The sequence below is a fragment of the Anabrus simplex genome, chromosome 1 (assembly GCF_040414725.1).
Source record: "Anabrus simplex isolate iqAnaSimp1 chromosome 1, ASM4041472v1, whole genome shotgun sequence".
NCBI classification, from domain to species: domain Eukaryota; kingdom Metazoa; phylum Arthropoda; class Insecta; order Orthoptera; family Tettigoniidae; genus Anabrus; species Anabrus simplex.
Genome location: NC_090265.1, coordinates 1,565,305,050 through 1,565,323,980, shown reverse-complemented (window position 1 = coordinate 1,565,323,980; position 18,931 = coordinate 1,565,305,050). Strand labels below are relative to the sequence as shown.

Below are 18,931 nucleotides of genomic sequence, written 5' to 3'. Positions count from 1 at the left end.
AGTTTCTCTATTACTACATTAAACATTACAGTTAAGCCTAATCACTATTTACACCCAATCCCTAAATTGTAGTTTTTTAAAATTTTACTATTGTCCTAGATGTTAACAGTGTTATATAGCCTAGGACAACATGTATCTTACTCTTATTAAGTGTCCGACTCGTTGGCTGAATGGTCAGTGTACTGGCCTTCGGTTCAGAGGGTCCCGGGTTCGATTCCCGACCGGGTCGGGGATTTTAACCTTCATTGGTTAATTCCAATGGCCCGGGGGCTGGGTGTTTGTGCTGTCCCCAACATCCCTGCAACTCACACACCACACATAACACTATCCTCCACCACAGTTACACGCAGTTACCTACACATGGCAGATGCCGCCCACCCTCATCGGAGGGTCTCCCTTACATGGGCTGCACTCGGCTAGAAATAACCACACGAAATAAAAAAATTAACTCTTATTAAGTTGTATTAGTGAAAGTATTTATTTGTCACAGATCTGAACAGTTATCCTCGACTTACAATAGACATTATGGATGAACTGAATGTACAATATAATTATTTAATTAATGTAGTAATGGTCCACCTTTCAATATTATAATATGCAATATTCAAAATTACATTAATTAGGGACTAGTTTCAGCCAGGGCTGGCCATCTTCAGCCTTAATGTAAAACATCTAATAACTAGGGCCCGGATTTTTAGGTTCCTAAAAACCACGTTTTAGTTTTTTTTAATAGCTCAAAATAGTTTTGTTTAGGTTTTTATCTTCCTGAAATAGTTTTTAATGATCATTTCAATCATTACTAAAGTTATACTATTCATTCAAATTTTTTGTACTTTATTGTAACCTTCACGCCTCTCTAGTACAAAACTATACCACTCATTTCAAAACATGGGACAGAATGGCTTAATGAAAGCATTTCAAACACATCATACCAACTGAAATTAAAAATAACAAAATATTTATGCGCAAATACAATAAATGGTTCATGTAGGTTAAATTTTTGTCACTTCCAATGCATCAAGAAACATTTTCAGAAGCACAGAACACAGTTTTCACTTGCTGTTACATTGTACAACTAAATACATTTACATATTTTTCAGAGTAAAACTTTTTCTGTTATCTCTCAAAATATTCTCATAGCAGGAAAATGTACACTCCACACAACAAGAAGTCCTTGGAGCAAGCTTCATTGAAGCAATAGCTCTCGGTCCCCATGGTACCTCGCCAGCAATTTCTTCTCCCTGAAGTATTGCCGACACACTGTCATTGCTGAAAATCCAGGGTTCCACTGTAGAATTTTAGTGAGCTTGAGTGAATAGGCTTCACCCACTGGTCCTGGTATTTCCTTCTTCGAAATGGAGTCCACAACTTCTATTGAATCTTTTAATGGCAACGATGCCGACTCAACACGCTCAATAGCTGCAGGAAGATCAGCAAAGTGTGCCCTAATGAAGGCAAGTGAAACAGCGTTCTTGTTTGTGAGAGCTGTTTTAGCCTACACTATGCAAAGTGCATCATCGACATCAAAATAATTTATAACATTTTTAATGTCTTCAAAGTGATTGGCATAGTATAGGGCTGCATTGAGCCTTGACCCCCGAGTGATGATGGGTTTGGGAGGAAGAGGAGTTTGAGGCAACATTTCCTTGAATGTGAGAATGCAGCTAGGAGCTTTAAGAAACACCTTTCTCACAGAAGAAACAATACTGTTTATTCATGGAAAATTATTTCTAACTTCTTCAGCCAACTGTGTAAGCCATGGCCTATGCAAGTTACACGCAGCATGTTAGGGCAGAAACTCTTCAATACTTCACCAGCTTCATATATGCCGCACTATCACGCAAAAGAAGTAAAAACTTGCCATCCTGTTTTTTCTTGGCTAAAGAATGCGAAGAGCATCTCGGACGGTACAAGCTATGGTCAGCGTATTCCACGACACGTTTGCTGAAACCAGCGCTTCACATAAACGGATATTATCGAGCTCGATAGTTGCAGTCACTTAAGTGCGGCCAGTATCCAGTAATCAGGGGATAGTGGATTCGAACCCCACTGTCGGAAGCCCTGAAGATGGTTTTCCGTGGTTTCTCATTTTCACACCAGGCAAATGCCGGGGCTGTACCTTAATTAAGGCCACGGCCGCTTCCTTCCAGTTCCTAGGCCTTTCCTATCCCATCGTCGCAGTAAGACATGTCAGTGCGACGTAAAGCAAATAGAAAAATAACTTACTTTTCATTATAGTAATGGGGATTTTTTTAATTGAAGTTATGCTAAATAATTCCTTACCTGCTTTTGGCAGACTTGACAAAATATAATTTTGCCATCTGTAGTAAAGTACGGATCGTTACCAATCCACTGGCGAATCAACCAACTTCGAGATGACTTGCCTTTAGGCATCGCTACTACTGAGATGCGTAAGCTTCTTAAACTGCCTTCAATAATAAATTTATTTATAGGGAAAATTAATTTTAGTCTGTCGCATAATAATGTGTATAGAGCTAAACAGTGAACAGCGCCGTAGCTGGCGGTAGTCGACCGTACACACTGAGAGATGGACTGAAGCTGGCAAGTTAGGCGGGCTTGTACCTGCTAGATACAGGTCAGTGAACGCCAGGGGGTTGTCTCTTGATTTGGGCTGTACCCTAGTGGAATAGTATCGTATCACGTTGTTTCGCTCGCACTAGTTATACTTACAAACCATGAAGTCATTTCAAAAAGTCTTGAATAATGTTTATTTAATAAAAAAATCATTCAATTTCATTAATATTTGGTACTTCTATTTCGAAATAACGTAATACTGTCTTGAATAGCCCATTTAGGTTTTTTTAGGTTTTAACGTCTTATTTAGTTATTTTTAGGTTTTATAAGATTCAAGTAATTTACTCCATTGGTAATGAAATGGATAAGTAAGTTAAAATACTGCAGTTAACTAGCAAGGAATAAAATAGTTTAAAACCTAAAAATCCGGGCCCTACTAATAACTAAACAAATGTACATGCACAAAATTTACATAAAACAAATATATACAAATTGACATTAAGAAATGGGATGATTTTACGATTAAATTTGAAAATAAACTAGGTTCTATCATCTTGAGTATGCTCATCATCGTGACTATTTCAAGTATTAATTTATATACACAGACCTGTAAGTTCTAATACTGCTAATCATGAATATTCAATAGTAAATGGGAACTGGTAATTGTTGATCCTGTAGTTCATCACCAAATCCAGGCAGCTCTGGAGGGAAAAGGATAGAGCAGGTATTTAAAATTTAATAACAATAAATTGTTAAATGTACTCAAGGTATCACAATCTCTTTACATCATTATCATCAATATCATCATCACGAATTCCTTCCAGCAAGAACGATGTGCCTCCATTTGTTACGTTCTTGGTATGCTTCTTCTATCTCTAGGGCATCCCATGTTTCTCCTCTCTCTTCAAGGTCTTCTCTTATCTGGTCTAACTACCTTTATCTACGGCATCCAATCGGTCTTCGTCCTGGAACAATCTTTTCAAAATACTGTACTGCCTTGGAGGGCAACATTTTTCAGAATCCTAAAATATCTTCATGTATATTTGTCTAGTAATAGAGCTGTCTGGCTTCTGACATCATTGTTTGTCTACCAGTGTGACCCTTGTGTCGTCCCTCTATGACTGATGACCTTATTAATACCAGAACTATGATTTTTCCTTCATTAAACAACATTCCTGATTCTATATGCAAGTCTTGAAGTTTCTTATAACATAAAAGATTCTTTTGTAACTTATCTTCAGCAGGCCATCCATTTCGAGGGTATTCTAAGTGTTGGGTCACTGGCCACTCCAGTGCAAAACTTCAATCTTCTCTCCTGAGAAATTGGCAAATGCTAGTCACCATTTTCAACATTTCAGCGTCATGTTCGGTTACCTTCAAGCTATTTCTGGATAACATATTTGTAAAATAAAGGTGCTTTCCTGAAACATAATATAAATTTTATTGATATTTAATCAGCTTTAGATGTAAATGCTGTAGCCTTAATGAATCAATTTGGCTCACGTTTGTTCATAATAGGAATGAGAGTCCTATGGTCTGTTTGGACGTCCACTGGTATGCCTTAAATTAATCTGTGGAGTTTTTGAGTCCCAAAATATATAGATAAAAGTTCTTTTTCACTATGACTGTAATTCAATTCGCTGTTCCTCATTGTATGAGAGACATATATAACCAATTTAAGCATATCACCATGCTCCTGGAACAAGCAGCATCCGATACCATTTTGAGGGTACATGAACGAATCATATCCATGAAATTTCATTATATTTTTTGTCCTAAATGGAAGATAATAATTGCTTTTAAGCAAATAAAGAGTAAAATTAGCGGTAAATTAATAAATACGATTATAGAAATATATGCATACATACTTTGCTACATTAAGAGTGTGAATTCTACTACGTCACAGCACTTCAGTATGTCATTTGTTAATGTAACACTTTTATGTGTGAAGTCTTCGCTCAGTTAACTTCTTTGAACTTCTTTACTTTTCTTGATGTTATTTGGTAGGGCGATTTGTTGACTTCTGCCCATTTAACTCATTAATTAATATAATTATTGGTCCAGGGATCATGCTATTTTTTTTCCAACAAAAATCATTTTCGTGTTACGATAAACTTTTTACCACTATTTTCCCATCTGAACAGACTGTGCTGGACAAAGATATTGAGAATTCACAGACATAGCATTTCCATTCGTCGGTGCTCGCTCTGGACCTCAGGAAGGAAACAAAAGATGGCACAATGAAGCGGAATGCCACAGAAGAGAGTCGCACTCATTCTCTTTGGAGACTCGTGTCTGCAGCGGAATGGTCGCCATAGTTACGTATCTATATTTCTCTATTAATAATGGTATTTATCAATTTACCACTAGTTTTACTGTTGATCTGCGTAAAAGCAATTATATTCCTCCATTTAGGACAAAAATTACATTGAAATTTCATGGATATGACTTGTTCACATAACCCCATTTTAATTTTTCTATTAAGGTCAAATGGCACCGAAATAGGAGACTAAGAAGTTTTCAAGGCTTGTTAATCTGTGGAATTTTTGAGTCCCAAAATATATAGATAAAAGTTCTTTTTCACTATGATTGTTAACTTAATTCACTGTACTTCAATGTATGAGAGACATACACAACCAATTTAAGTGTCAGAAAGTTCTTTGGTACGGATTACGAGCGAAAAACGAAAGAATTAGTAAAACCTATGGATAGTCTGTTTGAAACACCAAACAAAAACCGAATGCGCACGAAGAATATTATTGGACTGAACGACTTTGACGAAGGTGCCGTACGACTTATCGTTAGCAATTTCTATTTTGATGAAAAATGTTTACCTACAATTTCAAAAATTCGTGCAAAGTTAGGTAAAGACTTAAAGTTCAAAGGATCCAATACTAGTGTCAAGCGAATTCTTCGATCATTAGGATATCATCAGAAAAAACTAACACTAACAAGCACATCCTAATGGAAAAACATAACATAAAATACAAAAGGTTTGTTTATTAAAAAACTTCCCAGTATCGGGTGGAGGATAGTTGTACATGCTGGCGGTGAAATGGGTTTCATCGAGAACTGTCTCCTAATCTGGAAGTCTGGCAGCAAGAGTGGCGACTACCACGATGACATGAATAGTAGCTTTTTTTTTTAAGAGAATGAAAGACATGAAAGATAACTTCCACCTCACAGTGTTCTCGTGATTGACTACGCGTCATATCACAACAAGGAAGTAGATTGTGCTCCAACCTCCAGCTCACGTAAAGTGATGATGATCTCCTGGCTACTGAATAGGAACATTCCACACCGTGAGACGATGTACAAACACGAGCTTTATGAGCTTATCAAATTGCACAAGCCGGCACACAAAACCTACGTCCTAGATGAACTCATGGAACAGTACGGACACTCGGTAATTCACCCTGAATTAAACAGTACTGAAATAATGTGGGCAAAAGTGAAGAACTGGGTAGCTTCTCACAACGTCACCTTCACTATTGACGACGTAGAGAAACTCACAAGACAGATATTCGCGTCAATATCCGCCGAAGACTGGAACATAATGGAAGGGGAAAAATTTGAAGACGTTATGAAGTCCTTTGCGATCCAGCTGGGAGCCGACGACACGTCATCCGGTGAGGACGACAGAAGTGATAACGGAGGACTCAGTGGAATTGAAGAGATGTAGTGGACATAATAAAACAAGAATGTGCTCATTTTGTGAATAATTATAGTGTCATTATTTTATTACTTATTATTTCTAGTGCCATTTAAGTTACCTTCGTATACATACGTTGTTACTCAGCATATGTAGACCCTTTATGGTGTTTCCTTTTATGAATTATATTTTGTTCCTGTACCTGAGAACAATTATATAATTATATATGTCATATCGTTAAGTCACATTTCTTGTTTTACAAGGAAGTAACAAAATATTGGTATTAAAGCAAAAGTACTTATTATTATTATTATTATTATTATTATTATTATTATTATTATTATTATTATTATTATTATTATTATTATTATTATTTCTTAATCTTCTCACCCTCCAGGGTAGGTTTTCCCCTCGGACTTAGAGAGTGATCCCACCTCTATCGCCTCAAGGGTAGTATCCTGGAGTGTGAGACATTGGGTCGGGGGATACAACTGGGGAGAATGACCAGTACCTCGCCAGCTGGCCTCACCTGCTATGCTGAACAGGGGCCTTGGTAGCGGATGGGAAGATTGGAAGAGATATACAAGGAAGAGGGAAGGAAGCAGCCGTGGCCTTAAGTTAGGTACCATCCCGGCATTTGCCTGGAGAAGTGGGAAACCATGGGAAACCACTTCCAGAATGGCTGAGGTGGGAATCGAACCCACCTCTACTCAGTTGACCTCCCGAGGCTGAGTGGACCCCGTTCCAGCCCTCGTACCACTTTTCAAATTTCGTAGCAGAGCCGGGAATCGAACCCTGGCCTCCGGGGGTGGCAGCTAATCACGCTAACCACTACACCACAGAGGAGGATATTATTATTAATATTATTATTATTATTATTATTATTATTATTATTATTATTATTATTATTATTATTATTATTATTATTATTATTATTATTATTATTATTATTATTTCCTTTCACCCTCTTTGGGGTATGTTGAATCAATTCTTTCTCTGTGTGTTGTTCTTTTCTTAGTGCCCAGCATTTCTTCATTCTTTCTGATCTTTATTTCTTCTCGTCTTCCGAGATAATAAATTTGGCTTTTAATGTAGATTTGTTTTGGAACGTTATGTTTTCTTCTTTAGTTATTACTTTAGCTATTCGACCGAATAGTTAATTTTCTGTAATTTTTAATTCTACCACGTCTTTTGCAGTTTCTTTAAACCTGTTCTGTTTTGTTTTGGGTTACGGAAGAAGTCAAGATTTGTTCGGTTAATCATAGAGTTCATTCTGAGAAGATGACCGTAGAAGTTTATCCTCCTTCTTCGTACAGTTTCTGAGAGTTTTTCAATTTTCTTGTAGATTATTATTAATATTATTATTATTATTATTATTATCGAGTTATTTTACATGACGTGGCTCAGGTTATGAAGCCTGGTGTTATAGCAAACCATATTCTACACTGTACATCTACAGCGTCGTAAAGTTAATTTTACATCAAATTATAATTTTAAAATAAGGACTACGCAAATTGATACATGGAAACGATTTTGACAGCTACTGTAATAAGAGGTTAAATTATGTTCTAACTCCTTCAATCTATCTGTCATCTGTAACACGTCTAAATGCATTCATTTCGGCTATGTATGTCTGTAATTTACAGCCGGAGGGGAATTCCACTAACTGAAAATCTGCGGAGTGTTACATGTCAGTTATAACAAATATTTCGGGTCAACTGTATGTCGCCACAACACTGAGCGAGAAGGGGAAGTCAGCGTTCTCGCTCCCACGGCTCTGCTTTCTCACTCGCACACTTCCCCTCACCGGATGTCTTCCTAGCTGACCCGATCTCTACCAGATAGTCTTCAAAGGTTTGTTTTCCAAAACTTCCATTCAGAGCTAACACTGGGATTCTGTAGGTCGAAGTTTGGAGGTAATTTATTGTTGCCGGTTTCCATTTCAAGTGATTATTTATGTTTTACCACTTACTTATTGTTTAATACTTGACTGTGTCATGTTTAAAATTTAAGAAGAAATTATTAAATATATTAAAGGTATCACAATCTCCTTTACGACACTATCGTGTCAAGTCAAGACAATATCTGGTCACATGTGATGTCACATCAGTCGGTCTGAGAAAGAAGGATACCATGTGTGATAGAGGAGGGTAATGTGACAGAGATGGGAAGTATAAGAGGCATAACTTTCTCTGCCGATTTCACGATTTTTTAAAAACATGTTTCCCCCGATACCTCTCAATAGGACTAATTTGGAAGCTTTTACTGGCTTACTAGGCAGAATGAACCACCCAGCTGGGCTGGCTAGAGCTCCCTTATGCTCTAAAGTCTAATTGAAGAAATATGAATAACCAGTAATGTCCCTTCTGTAGGAAAATAATAATGAGGAAATTAAGAGGTCTGTTAGTGGTAGGGGATTCAGCGACCCATTGAACATAATGAGAAGCCCCACCATAGGCAGACCCAATGAATTCTATTGCGGGATTGTCATTCTTCTCCCCACAAAGAGGGAATCTGTCTGCAATTGTTATCTAAGGCAGCAGTGTCCAACTATTTTGACATGGGGTTGATACCATCATCATGAATTTGTTTACAGGCAAGCATGCTTACAATTGAACATTCTATTGTTTATATTAATTTGATACTGGATATACAAAGTATTATGTAATTATAATATAAATTATGACTATAAACATTAAATCTATTTAATGTAACTTTTATTATTACACAAGGGTGAAAAATACTATTAATGTACCTAATTATAATGCCCTACTAATTATCTAGGTAAGTACATTTAATTTTTGCCTGTCTATACAAGACTCTGCACTTCTTCTCGTGAACAAGGCTCCAATATCAGGTGTGATAGATGTAGTAACAAATTAAAGACAACTTTTCAGATGACTGTTGTGATTTGCAATCTCGTTACACACTTCACATGCTTCATTATGGAGAACACTTGTTTGCATATATGTATGTGCTGTCAAAAAGTGATGAAAGTTGAATTGCATATCTATAAATACTGGGATACTTTTCCATGGGGGCATATTTGCGACAGAATTCTAATAAACATTGTTAAACTTACTTTTTAAGCCTGATAAGCACTGAAAATCAACACATTCCATATGCAAAATTCTCATGGATCCCCTACTATAATAGTGGAGAACAGAGAAGAAAACAGACTGAAACCAGCAAGTTTCTCTTAGAGTCTTGAAATCTAGTGTTGAATTTGTTACTTAATTCTGACAAAATTCCTATGTATTTTTTAACATTTTGAACATTACACCTTTTCAAGGCTGGAAAATGCGTGAAGTTGTTTGCTTGCAGTTGTGATTCCCAAAGTCGTAATTGTGTTTCAAAGACCTTTACGATACTAAACATCACAGTGATCCGAGATTTTCTTGGTGTAGTATGCAATGAGTCAATTTCTTCCTGCACCATTAATCAAGGGCATTTGCGGTGCCTTTAGGAGGAACAAGAGCAGCTAATTCTTTGGTAATATTGAAATATGAGCCACAGTCTAACTCACCACCACTGGAGGTCACACAGCAAGACACTGAGAACGAGCCTGGGTCCACTGGCGATGCCTTGTTCCCTACATCTACCCAAAGGGATTGGAAATCCCAGCTGACGAAGAACGGGTCTTCCACCTTGCTGAAGTTCTCAATGCCCTGCTTCTCCAGACACCCGCGCCCCTCCTACTGCTGCTATCGACTACTCCAGAGCTCTGCCTCACCCCGGCTCATACAGCCTGTGGGTGACTGTACGTAAATTTAAAGAACACAGGCATAGCCGCGGCAGAGCAAGAGGTGCAGATGAGGGAAACAGGTAAGGGGTGCTTTGCATCGACAGACGTTCTGCATTCCCACCTGTCCCTCAGTGCTGCTCTTTATTAAAAAATGAATGTTTATACATAGGAGGATAGCACTCCTGTATGAACAGAGATTCCAAACAATTGTCAACACTATGTGTACTAGATGAACATATCATTATCTATGCATGGAAAATGTTGTCCTAAACCACAGAATATATATATGAGAATGGGGAATACTGAGACCACAAAATGACATAGAAAAGTAGTTACCATTCAGTATCTACTGGGTAGACATTTATAATTTGTAGAAATGGAGTGTTGATCCATCACCAATGCTCAGGTCCTGGCGTATAACTTGGTGAAGAACAGCCCTAGTGTGGCATAAGATACTAAGAAGAGAACCAGGCCCAAGCATCTGCGGGAAGAAAATCACTGAGGAACACTGCATTTCAGTGAGGACTGTCTGGGCCCTGGGGTAAGGTCCAGGCCCAAACAAGGTTTATGTTGCTCCTGCTGATGGCGTCGCACCAACTCCCTGACCGACATGGACCCTGACTCCGCAACTGAATGGGGAAGACCTGGAGGGTTGTGTGAATTGAAACCCCGGTGGGAGATCAAATAGTTCATTCTCCACAACAGAAACGAGCTGAGTGGCATATGCCCACCCGCGGGAGAAAGCAGTATATAACAAGCTGGCTCTTGTACAGGCATACGGCCAATAGAAACTATACCATGATGATCGTGATGATCGTGATGATCTCTGCCCGCGGGTGTCTGGAGATGTAGGGCAACGAGAACTTCAGCAAGGCAGAAGACCCGATCTTTGTCAGCTGGGATTTCTGGTCCCTTCAAGTAGACATATGGAATGAGGTGCTACCAGCGGTCCCGGGCCTCATCCCTGGCGTTTTACTGTGTGTCCTCCAGTGGTGGTTGATTAGGCTGTGACTCATCTAAACATTCCTGAACTACGTTCAGTTGCTGTTGTAATTGATGTAGTGTTACCAAAATGGCCACACTATCCAGTGGTTGGCGTCCCTCACTTGGTCTACGGGTTGGTATAGCAACTTCCCACTTAGTTGGCGTAGGTTTGATTCCCAGCTCTGTCATAAATTTAATCTGGTTTGAGGGACTAGGATGGAATACACACGGGCTCCAGTAAAATAAGTGAGTTTAGAGAAATGAACTAGATTGCTGTAATTGTTACAACATTCACAGATTCACAGAGCATCAACACAAGTCATCAGGATAAAAGGCAAGCTTGGAGTTTCACACGACTATATAATCTTAAATGATAAGTAGGGAGTGGATTTTTATGTGCTAAAAATGTGAAAAATATTTCATTTTTATGTGCTGAAAAACTTTAAAATGTGTGGTAACAAATTAAAATTATTTTCCTTTAACACATAACTACTCGCGCTCAAGAAGTAAATAAATATAATGTTTTGTATTAGAATATGGTGCTACCAAACGTGCTCCTTAAGGCAAATTGGTGTCTGTGTATGGAAACGTGCAGTATGGTATATTAGTTTTTGGTATGCCAGAGTAGATATTATGAACGGTTATTTGTTTTAAAAGGTAATGTTTTGTTTAAATATGGCATAAGCAACCTATCAACTTTGAAAAAATGGTACCAGTTCGTACTCACCCATCACACGCTGGAATACTAGTTGCTAGAAGTAGTCTCAGAATTGCAGTGAACAACAAAGGTCATCTCCAAATCGTCCATCACAAATGCATGCCGATTATCTCTAAAGAACACCTTATACTGCAAAAACGATCGCTCCACATCACAGGAAGTCAGACGTGCATAGTTAAAGAGAGGAATGTCACCAACACTAAAGCCATAAATTTCGCCAACGCGAGCTCCCTCTAATACATTAGAAATTTGGCACATTGTTTGAAATCCTCTGTTTTTCCTGAGCAAATTTTGATATTTGACCTTTAACAGTCCCTGTACCTGCGAAGCCAAAGTGAATCTAATTTATTTTCAACAGCGTGCACTTCCTTCATTGTTTCGGACAACAGGTTAGTGGTTTTACAAGTATGTCTATAGTTTTAAACAAGAAGCTTAGATTGGCAGATATAAACACCAAATCATTTTTCAAAGAGCTGTCTTTCAGTCAGTATCTCTTGAAGAATCCCAATTGACAACGCATCGTTTTTATCTAGTGCATTCACAACGGATGCAAAACTTTTGAAATTGTCTGCATAGTATACCACAGTGCTAAGCCAGGTACCCCACCACGTAACAATAGACAGAGGAGGAAGCGCAAGATCCGGGTTTTTCTCTTTAAACAGATCGATTCTTGAGGGTGATTTTACGAAGAATTTTTTGCCATTAGACACTAATTTATCCACTTGAGGATACTGAGCTCACACAGTTTCACATAACCTGTGTAGAGCATGCACAACGCAAGTTACGTGAATCATTTTCGGAAAGCTCACAGAAAGGCCTTCGGCTGCCTTTTTCATGTAAGCTGCACTATCATTAAGGAAAAGCAATACATGGTCGTATTTTACACCTTTTGGCCAAAGTAAGTGCATGCTTCATTGAATAACCTAGCTACAGTGACATGGTTTGCAGCAAGCATTTCTTTACACGCTAGCAAATAAGAATGTTCACAAGCAGTTTTGTCATTCTTCAACACACCAACTACAACAATTCCTACTTTTCTGCCACATGATTCAGTGGTTTCGTCAATGCTCACCCACAGTTTTTCGCTATCACATACTGCCCGAATTCTCTGTAAAGTTTCTTCATAACATTTTGGGAGATAGTTTTTCCTTAATGTGGATTCGTCTGGAGGCTCAAAATTAATGTACTTTGTTAGGAAATTTCTCAGTCCCGGATTATTTATTTTGCCAAGAGGAATGTCGGTGCAAACAAATGCTCTGCACACATCTAAATAATACTGGGAATATTTAGATGGGCCTGCATTTGAAGTAGCTGGTTCAGCTATTAGTAATTGTCGCGAACGCAAACATGAAGCAGCCGCAGTATGCTTTTTCCAGACAAATGCTGGATTACTTGAGAATGTTAATCTGCACTTACTGTTTTACCACACGGTTGGCAAAATAATACTTTTCCATCAGTAGTGAAAATGCTTTTAAATTCCACTACATATTGTTGAAGATGCGACCTTGTACTCGACTTCCCTTTTGGCATTATTTTGCAGGTTACGACACACGCATTTATGGTGATTCACTGTTTCAATAAAAAGAATAGCAGCGGACACTGAAGGAAATATTTCTTAGAAATCTATACAAAATCACACGACCATGGGAATGATATATGGACCCGAACAGCTAACCTTTCTTTCGCTGATATTCTATAAACAAAACCTGAGCGGGCTGACTCATAAAAGCGAGTTGGAATGACATCATGCAAGGAAACATTTTGTGCAGCAAATCAAATTGCTGTCTAAATGTAACGACGTAGCCAGTGACCAGCAAGTTTTAGAACTTCTGGAGGGAAGTCTATAAATAGCCAAAACATTCAGATAAATGATGTTAAATACACTGCTAAAAACAATACCATAATCATAAAATGAAAATATAAGCATTATTTTATAACACAGAAGCATTTTAAATTTTATTGATCAACAAATATTGCCGATTTATGTGCTTATTATAGATTTTCATAAAATATGTATTTACATTTTAAAAATGTGAAAATATGTGTTTTTATGTGAAATAAGATTCAGTTTTTACACTTGGGAATGCACAATAGGAATAATGAACTTTGTAACTTGCGTTAAAACTTATGCAAAAAAAACAATGTAATTACATAAAAATCCTCTCCCTTGCAATCTATAAATTTATGGGAAGTCTTACTCAACCACTTCAACATGAGTGTTCATTTCAAAAATCTCATTTGCAGTGAAAAGCAGCAACATGGTAGTGCATAAAAGAACATACCTATTTTAGCTATAACCTCCTCCTTGGTAGCTGGATTGTATTTGCGAATTTCTGAATTCGGTATATCAACAAAGTACAGGACTTGCTCTGTATGCTCCCAGTGCGGTCCTTCTCCGCAGGTAGCTCTTGACGATATACATTCAATGTTTGGGGAAGCCATACTTTCCTGAAATGAAATTACTTATCAGGGAAAAAGAAAACCACAAAGTAAGTATACAAGATAACTGTTTCCACATTTGTTTGAAATCTGTAAACAGAATTAAATGATCTGATTTCAAAGAAGAATGACAATGTAAGTCTCCACCTTTAACCGTAGAATACTAACACGTCATAACTTTACCGAGGCACTTTCGCAACATAGCCTGCTGCTCCAAAACTGGAAGTTCCTGTGCACTGAACGTCCCGCTACCTTCAGTTGGAAACAAACTGCATTGTTGGCCGTGTTTATCCGTGATCCTGCTTGTTTTGAAAGTAGTATTTTATCAGTATGGTTGTAAAATGCAGTAGCGGCGATTGGGGGGGAGGGGAGGCGAGGGGGGGACAGCTGCCCTCCTACCTTGTGGAGAAAATATTACACTTTTATTCCATTTTAGCCAGCTGAAACTAGAAATTATAAATTAAAAAAAAAGGAATCTGTACAAACCCTGTTGTCTTATCAGCTGATTCTTTCCTTTATTTTATTTAATTATTAACAAAATTATTAGCAGAAATATGCATAAAATGTTGTTCGTCTCGGATAACCGATTTGTATAGCGCCACAGCAAGTAGTGGACACTTTGCATGTGCTGCAAAGAAGGCTGGCAGGATTATTTTCTTTTTGCCAAGGTCATGATAATTCACCCGCTTGCCGTGCGCATTCGTCAGTTTGCAAGTCTCTTCAGTGTCTGTTAGTTTCTTAGTGTGTAGTCAAATACTAAATTATTTTAATTGTATAATCATGCTGTACTTTTATTTAATAAATGTGTAATATTGTTCCTATGGTGAAAGTTTTATTGTATAGTATTGAATCAAAATCTCACAAAACTATTATTATCGCACTTAAATTGGTAAACAGTCAACCTTTACCTCTTTGTCAAAATTCGCACAGAGAGCATCAAAAAGCTTACACTTTGTAGGGTTTTTTTTTTTCAGTATTGATGTTTATAACCCCCCCCACATCCGCTATATCCCGCAAATCCGGGTACTGTTTTTTTTTCCCCCCCCCAATCACCACTACTGGTAAAATGTACGACACGTTAGTATTACAGCAAGTTTTTGTCATTTGCGATTGAAATTAAGTTTCCTTTTCTTTTCTGTGTAGCGTTGCAAATAGAATAGAGTTTGCTTGGAAACAGTGCTAGCTAAATCAATTCCAAGTGCTTCCCAAGTATGCACACCACGTTTGAGAAGAACGATGACCGATTTTTGTGGACACTGTCACCTCGCTGTGTGTGCCAAACATTGTGCAGTGTGCTGTGTTTTGTGTGATGAATGAACAATCAAATCAGACCTATTGTTGTTAAATTTTAACTTTGTGCTTCTTGTTCTAATTCGTAGTATCATAAAGTTTAAATAAAATGAATCGTAATTTTTACGAGTGATTAGTATCGATATAACTCTTAGGTAACGTTAGTATTCTAGGGTTAATCACACACCAAACAAAATTTCTTTGATGATATAAAACACAAAAGGGATAAAAGGCATAAAAATGCAACATACAGTATACCCATTCACAATACAACTTCTCACCAACAGACAAATAAATGAATGTCTTTTCTGAAAGAGAGTATTGGTTTCTCAGTTTCCATCATTCCTGCTGAACTCTGCATCTTTAGAGATTTCTTTCACAGTAGCCATGATGATGAAGGTGCTGGTGAAAACGGTAGTCTTAAGGGGACAAGGCAATAAGATAATCAATCAGCGGTTGGTATTTCTGAACAATATTTATGTCATCCAGATGACTTCATCGCCTCAAATTCAGCTTCGTTACACTATGGACAGAATTTCAAAATAGCCGTAAAGATGACTTAACTCACTGAATATTTTAAAATAAGAATTGAATATTTAATGTACTGCCATTATACAAAACATGTTCACCAACGAGATTCCAATGGTGTGAGTTTAACATCATTTTCACTGCTCATGATCCTAAGACATGCTAAGTTGTCATTTTCTTTGTATTGAAAGAAGTCCATGAACATACTGCTGAGTCTACCGACACACGATTCTCCTTTCCATGTTGGCCAAGAGTTCTTAAATGCCAATCATGGCATGATTCGATCCTGAGACCAGGACTCTGGAGGTGAGCTCCTAACTTGCATTTCTATCAGCACCGGTTTTACTTATTTATGGTGTGTGGCCACTGGAGAGGCCTGGTATAGGTCTTTCAAGTTGACGCCCATGGATGACTTGTATGTATAGCATATTAACCATTTATGTCAGCTATTCAACAACTCAGCGTGTCCCCAAATTCATAACATTCATGATCCATACATTTCTTTCCGATATTTTAATGAGATGATCAATATTTCACCTGTTCCATTACCTCAGTGGCAGTCCCGCTTTACTATATGGCCCTATACTATTAACTTGAGAAGTTAACAAGCATTATAAAAATCACTGAACTTTTCCTTCAAGCGAGCATTTAAAATTCAAATATCCCATCTAACATGTTTATTTGATAAAATAATCTCTACGGTTTTAGACTTACTTCAACAGAAACTCTCCAATTCTTGAAGATCTATGAAGTCTTGTTTGGTACGACAATAGAAAATCAGTGGAAGAAAACCATATACGAGATACAACCAAATGATGGACATTATGCCATCCTTTGGCTGGCACAGGATGTCTAGTTGGCACGGCGGATCTATGTATGCCGTGTTAGCCAGGCTAACAACATCTAAAACGAAAGATCAGTGAATATGACTACATAATATTATGGCACATAAATTGTTTATTTAATACCGTACACTATACTATAACAACAATAAAGCCTAATTCTCTTATGTATAAATATCACTTTAAGTGACGAAAGCTTCGCATCTGTTGAATGATGAAGAAATGCTGACAGTGCGCTCTGTTTACCGTTTCCCAAAGGCAAATATGAGGAGCTTGAATTCAGTTGGGGTGCGCTTGCACATTAGATGCACTCGGTAAAACAGCACAGAGCTGATCATGCTGGGAACTAGGCTCGCGTGATTGCCCCAGTCGAGTAATCACTTGCAGTATTCAGTGAGGATTGTTATGAGTGTGTCTTCCACCTGCAATGGCTTTATTGTTGCTAAAGGCAGTGGCGAAACTACTTGGAGTCATTTGAGGCAATGCCTACCCTAAGAAATACGATTAAATTATATATCATAACAAATTTATCTGCTGTTGTTACTGTGCTAAAACTACAATAATCCCTATTTAATATGTACTACATGGTTGACGGAAGGTTATATGCTTCACTGATCGCCCGCTAGATGGTAACAGCGGACTACTTATTCTGACAGGGAGGCAGCAAATAACTTGACTCACCCAGGACTTTTTGTTTTGTTTGCGTTTCACCAGCTTGGCGATTGGAGAGGGTTGGTGGAGGAAAGTTAGGTTACCGCCCGCGCCCCTCTCTCCACTAAGTCTACGGCCCGTTGAGGCATGCCTCTTCTGCTATTCGAATGTGTAGAAATTCCTAGCGCGAAGGCGACAATGAAGTATGTATTGTTAACTGTGTGAGTGCGTATGCTATTCTTTCAAGTTAGTAGGCAATCAGTGCATCATTGGCAATATTAGTGAAAATTCAGATATGGAAACAACCAGTTCATTTTATGGGTTTCTGTTTTGTAAAACAAGACTCGCATCATTTGGCTAAAACTCGTGTTTAAATAATGAGTGAAGCAGGCCCTTTCGGGAACTTTACAAGTCTTTTGAACTCTTTAAAATGTAAACCATTCCCTTTTTGGACTTACAAAGAGAAGTGTGCAGCCAAAATCAAAACATGTACAGTATGCCTAATTTAGATATTAAGTATTTTGACGGTAAAGTAGCTAGAAAATGTCAATTTTCTTGGTATATACAATATTCGTTGTTTTGTTATAGGGTCTACGTGTGTTTTGTTTGGTGGTGAAAAGGAATGGACTTTAAATGGGATAACTGTTACAAAAACGTTCTTAGAAAAGCGGAGAAGCATCCGAATTGAAATACATACTCAGAATGAAGAGAAATTCTGTTTACTTGAGGCGCCGGGGATAGAACGTTCTTTATCTGAAGATGCAAGAATTCAAGCCGTCAAACATAACGAACTTAACTTATTGTTATTAATTCAAACATAACGAAGTCGTAAAACTAAATCAGCTTGTTGTTGAGAAGCTTGATATTGTGTGTGTTCTTGGAAAACAAGGGTTCTGATTTTGAGGTCATTTTGAAGGGGAAGACTTGATCAACAGGAGCAGTTACCTAGAGTTGTTAGATCTTCTTTCAAAACAGGAACAGTACATTTGAGATCATCTCCAGTCCACGTTGGGCTTTTAATAATAATAATAATAATAATAATAATAATAATAATAATAATAATAATAATAATAATAATAATAATAATAATAATAATAATAATAATAATAATGTTATTTGCTTTATGTCCCATTAACTATTTTTATGGTGTTCAGAGATGCCGAGGTGCTGGAATTTTGTCCCACAGGAGTTCTTTTACGTGCCAGTAAATCTACCGACACGAGGTTGACGTATTTGAGCACCTTCAAATACCACCAGACTGAGCCAGGATCGAACCTGCCAAGTTGCGGTCAGAAGACCAACGCCTCAACCGTTTGAGCCACTCAGCCCGGCACGTCGGGCTTTTTGCTAGTTGCTTTAAGTCGCGCCAACACAGATAGGTCTTATAGCGACAATGGGACAGGAAAGGCCGAGGAATGGGAAGGAAGTGGCCGTGGCCTTAATTAAGGTACGGCCCCAGCATTTGCCTGTTGTGAAAATGGAAAACCATATTCAGGGCTGCCAACAATGGGGTTCGAATTCACTATCTCCCGGATGCGAGCTCACAG

At 37.9% G+C, this 18,931-nt stretch overlaps 1 protein-coding gene across 1 annotated transcript in view; it reads right to left on the bottom strand.

The window, feature by feature from the left end:
• Positions 1 to 18,931, bottom strand: part of LOC136862418 (uncharacterized) — a 245,013-nt gene that overhangs the window by 59,028 nt on the left and 167,054 nt on the right. The window contains exon 8 of the mRNA XM_068226237.1: positions 13,917 to 14,082. Coding sequence (XP_068082338.1) covers positions 13,917 to 14,082 — 166 coding nt within the window. The remainder of the gene's footprint in view (positions 1 to 13,916; positions 14,083 to 18,931) is intronic.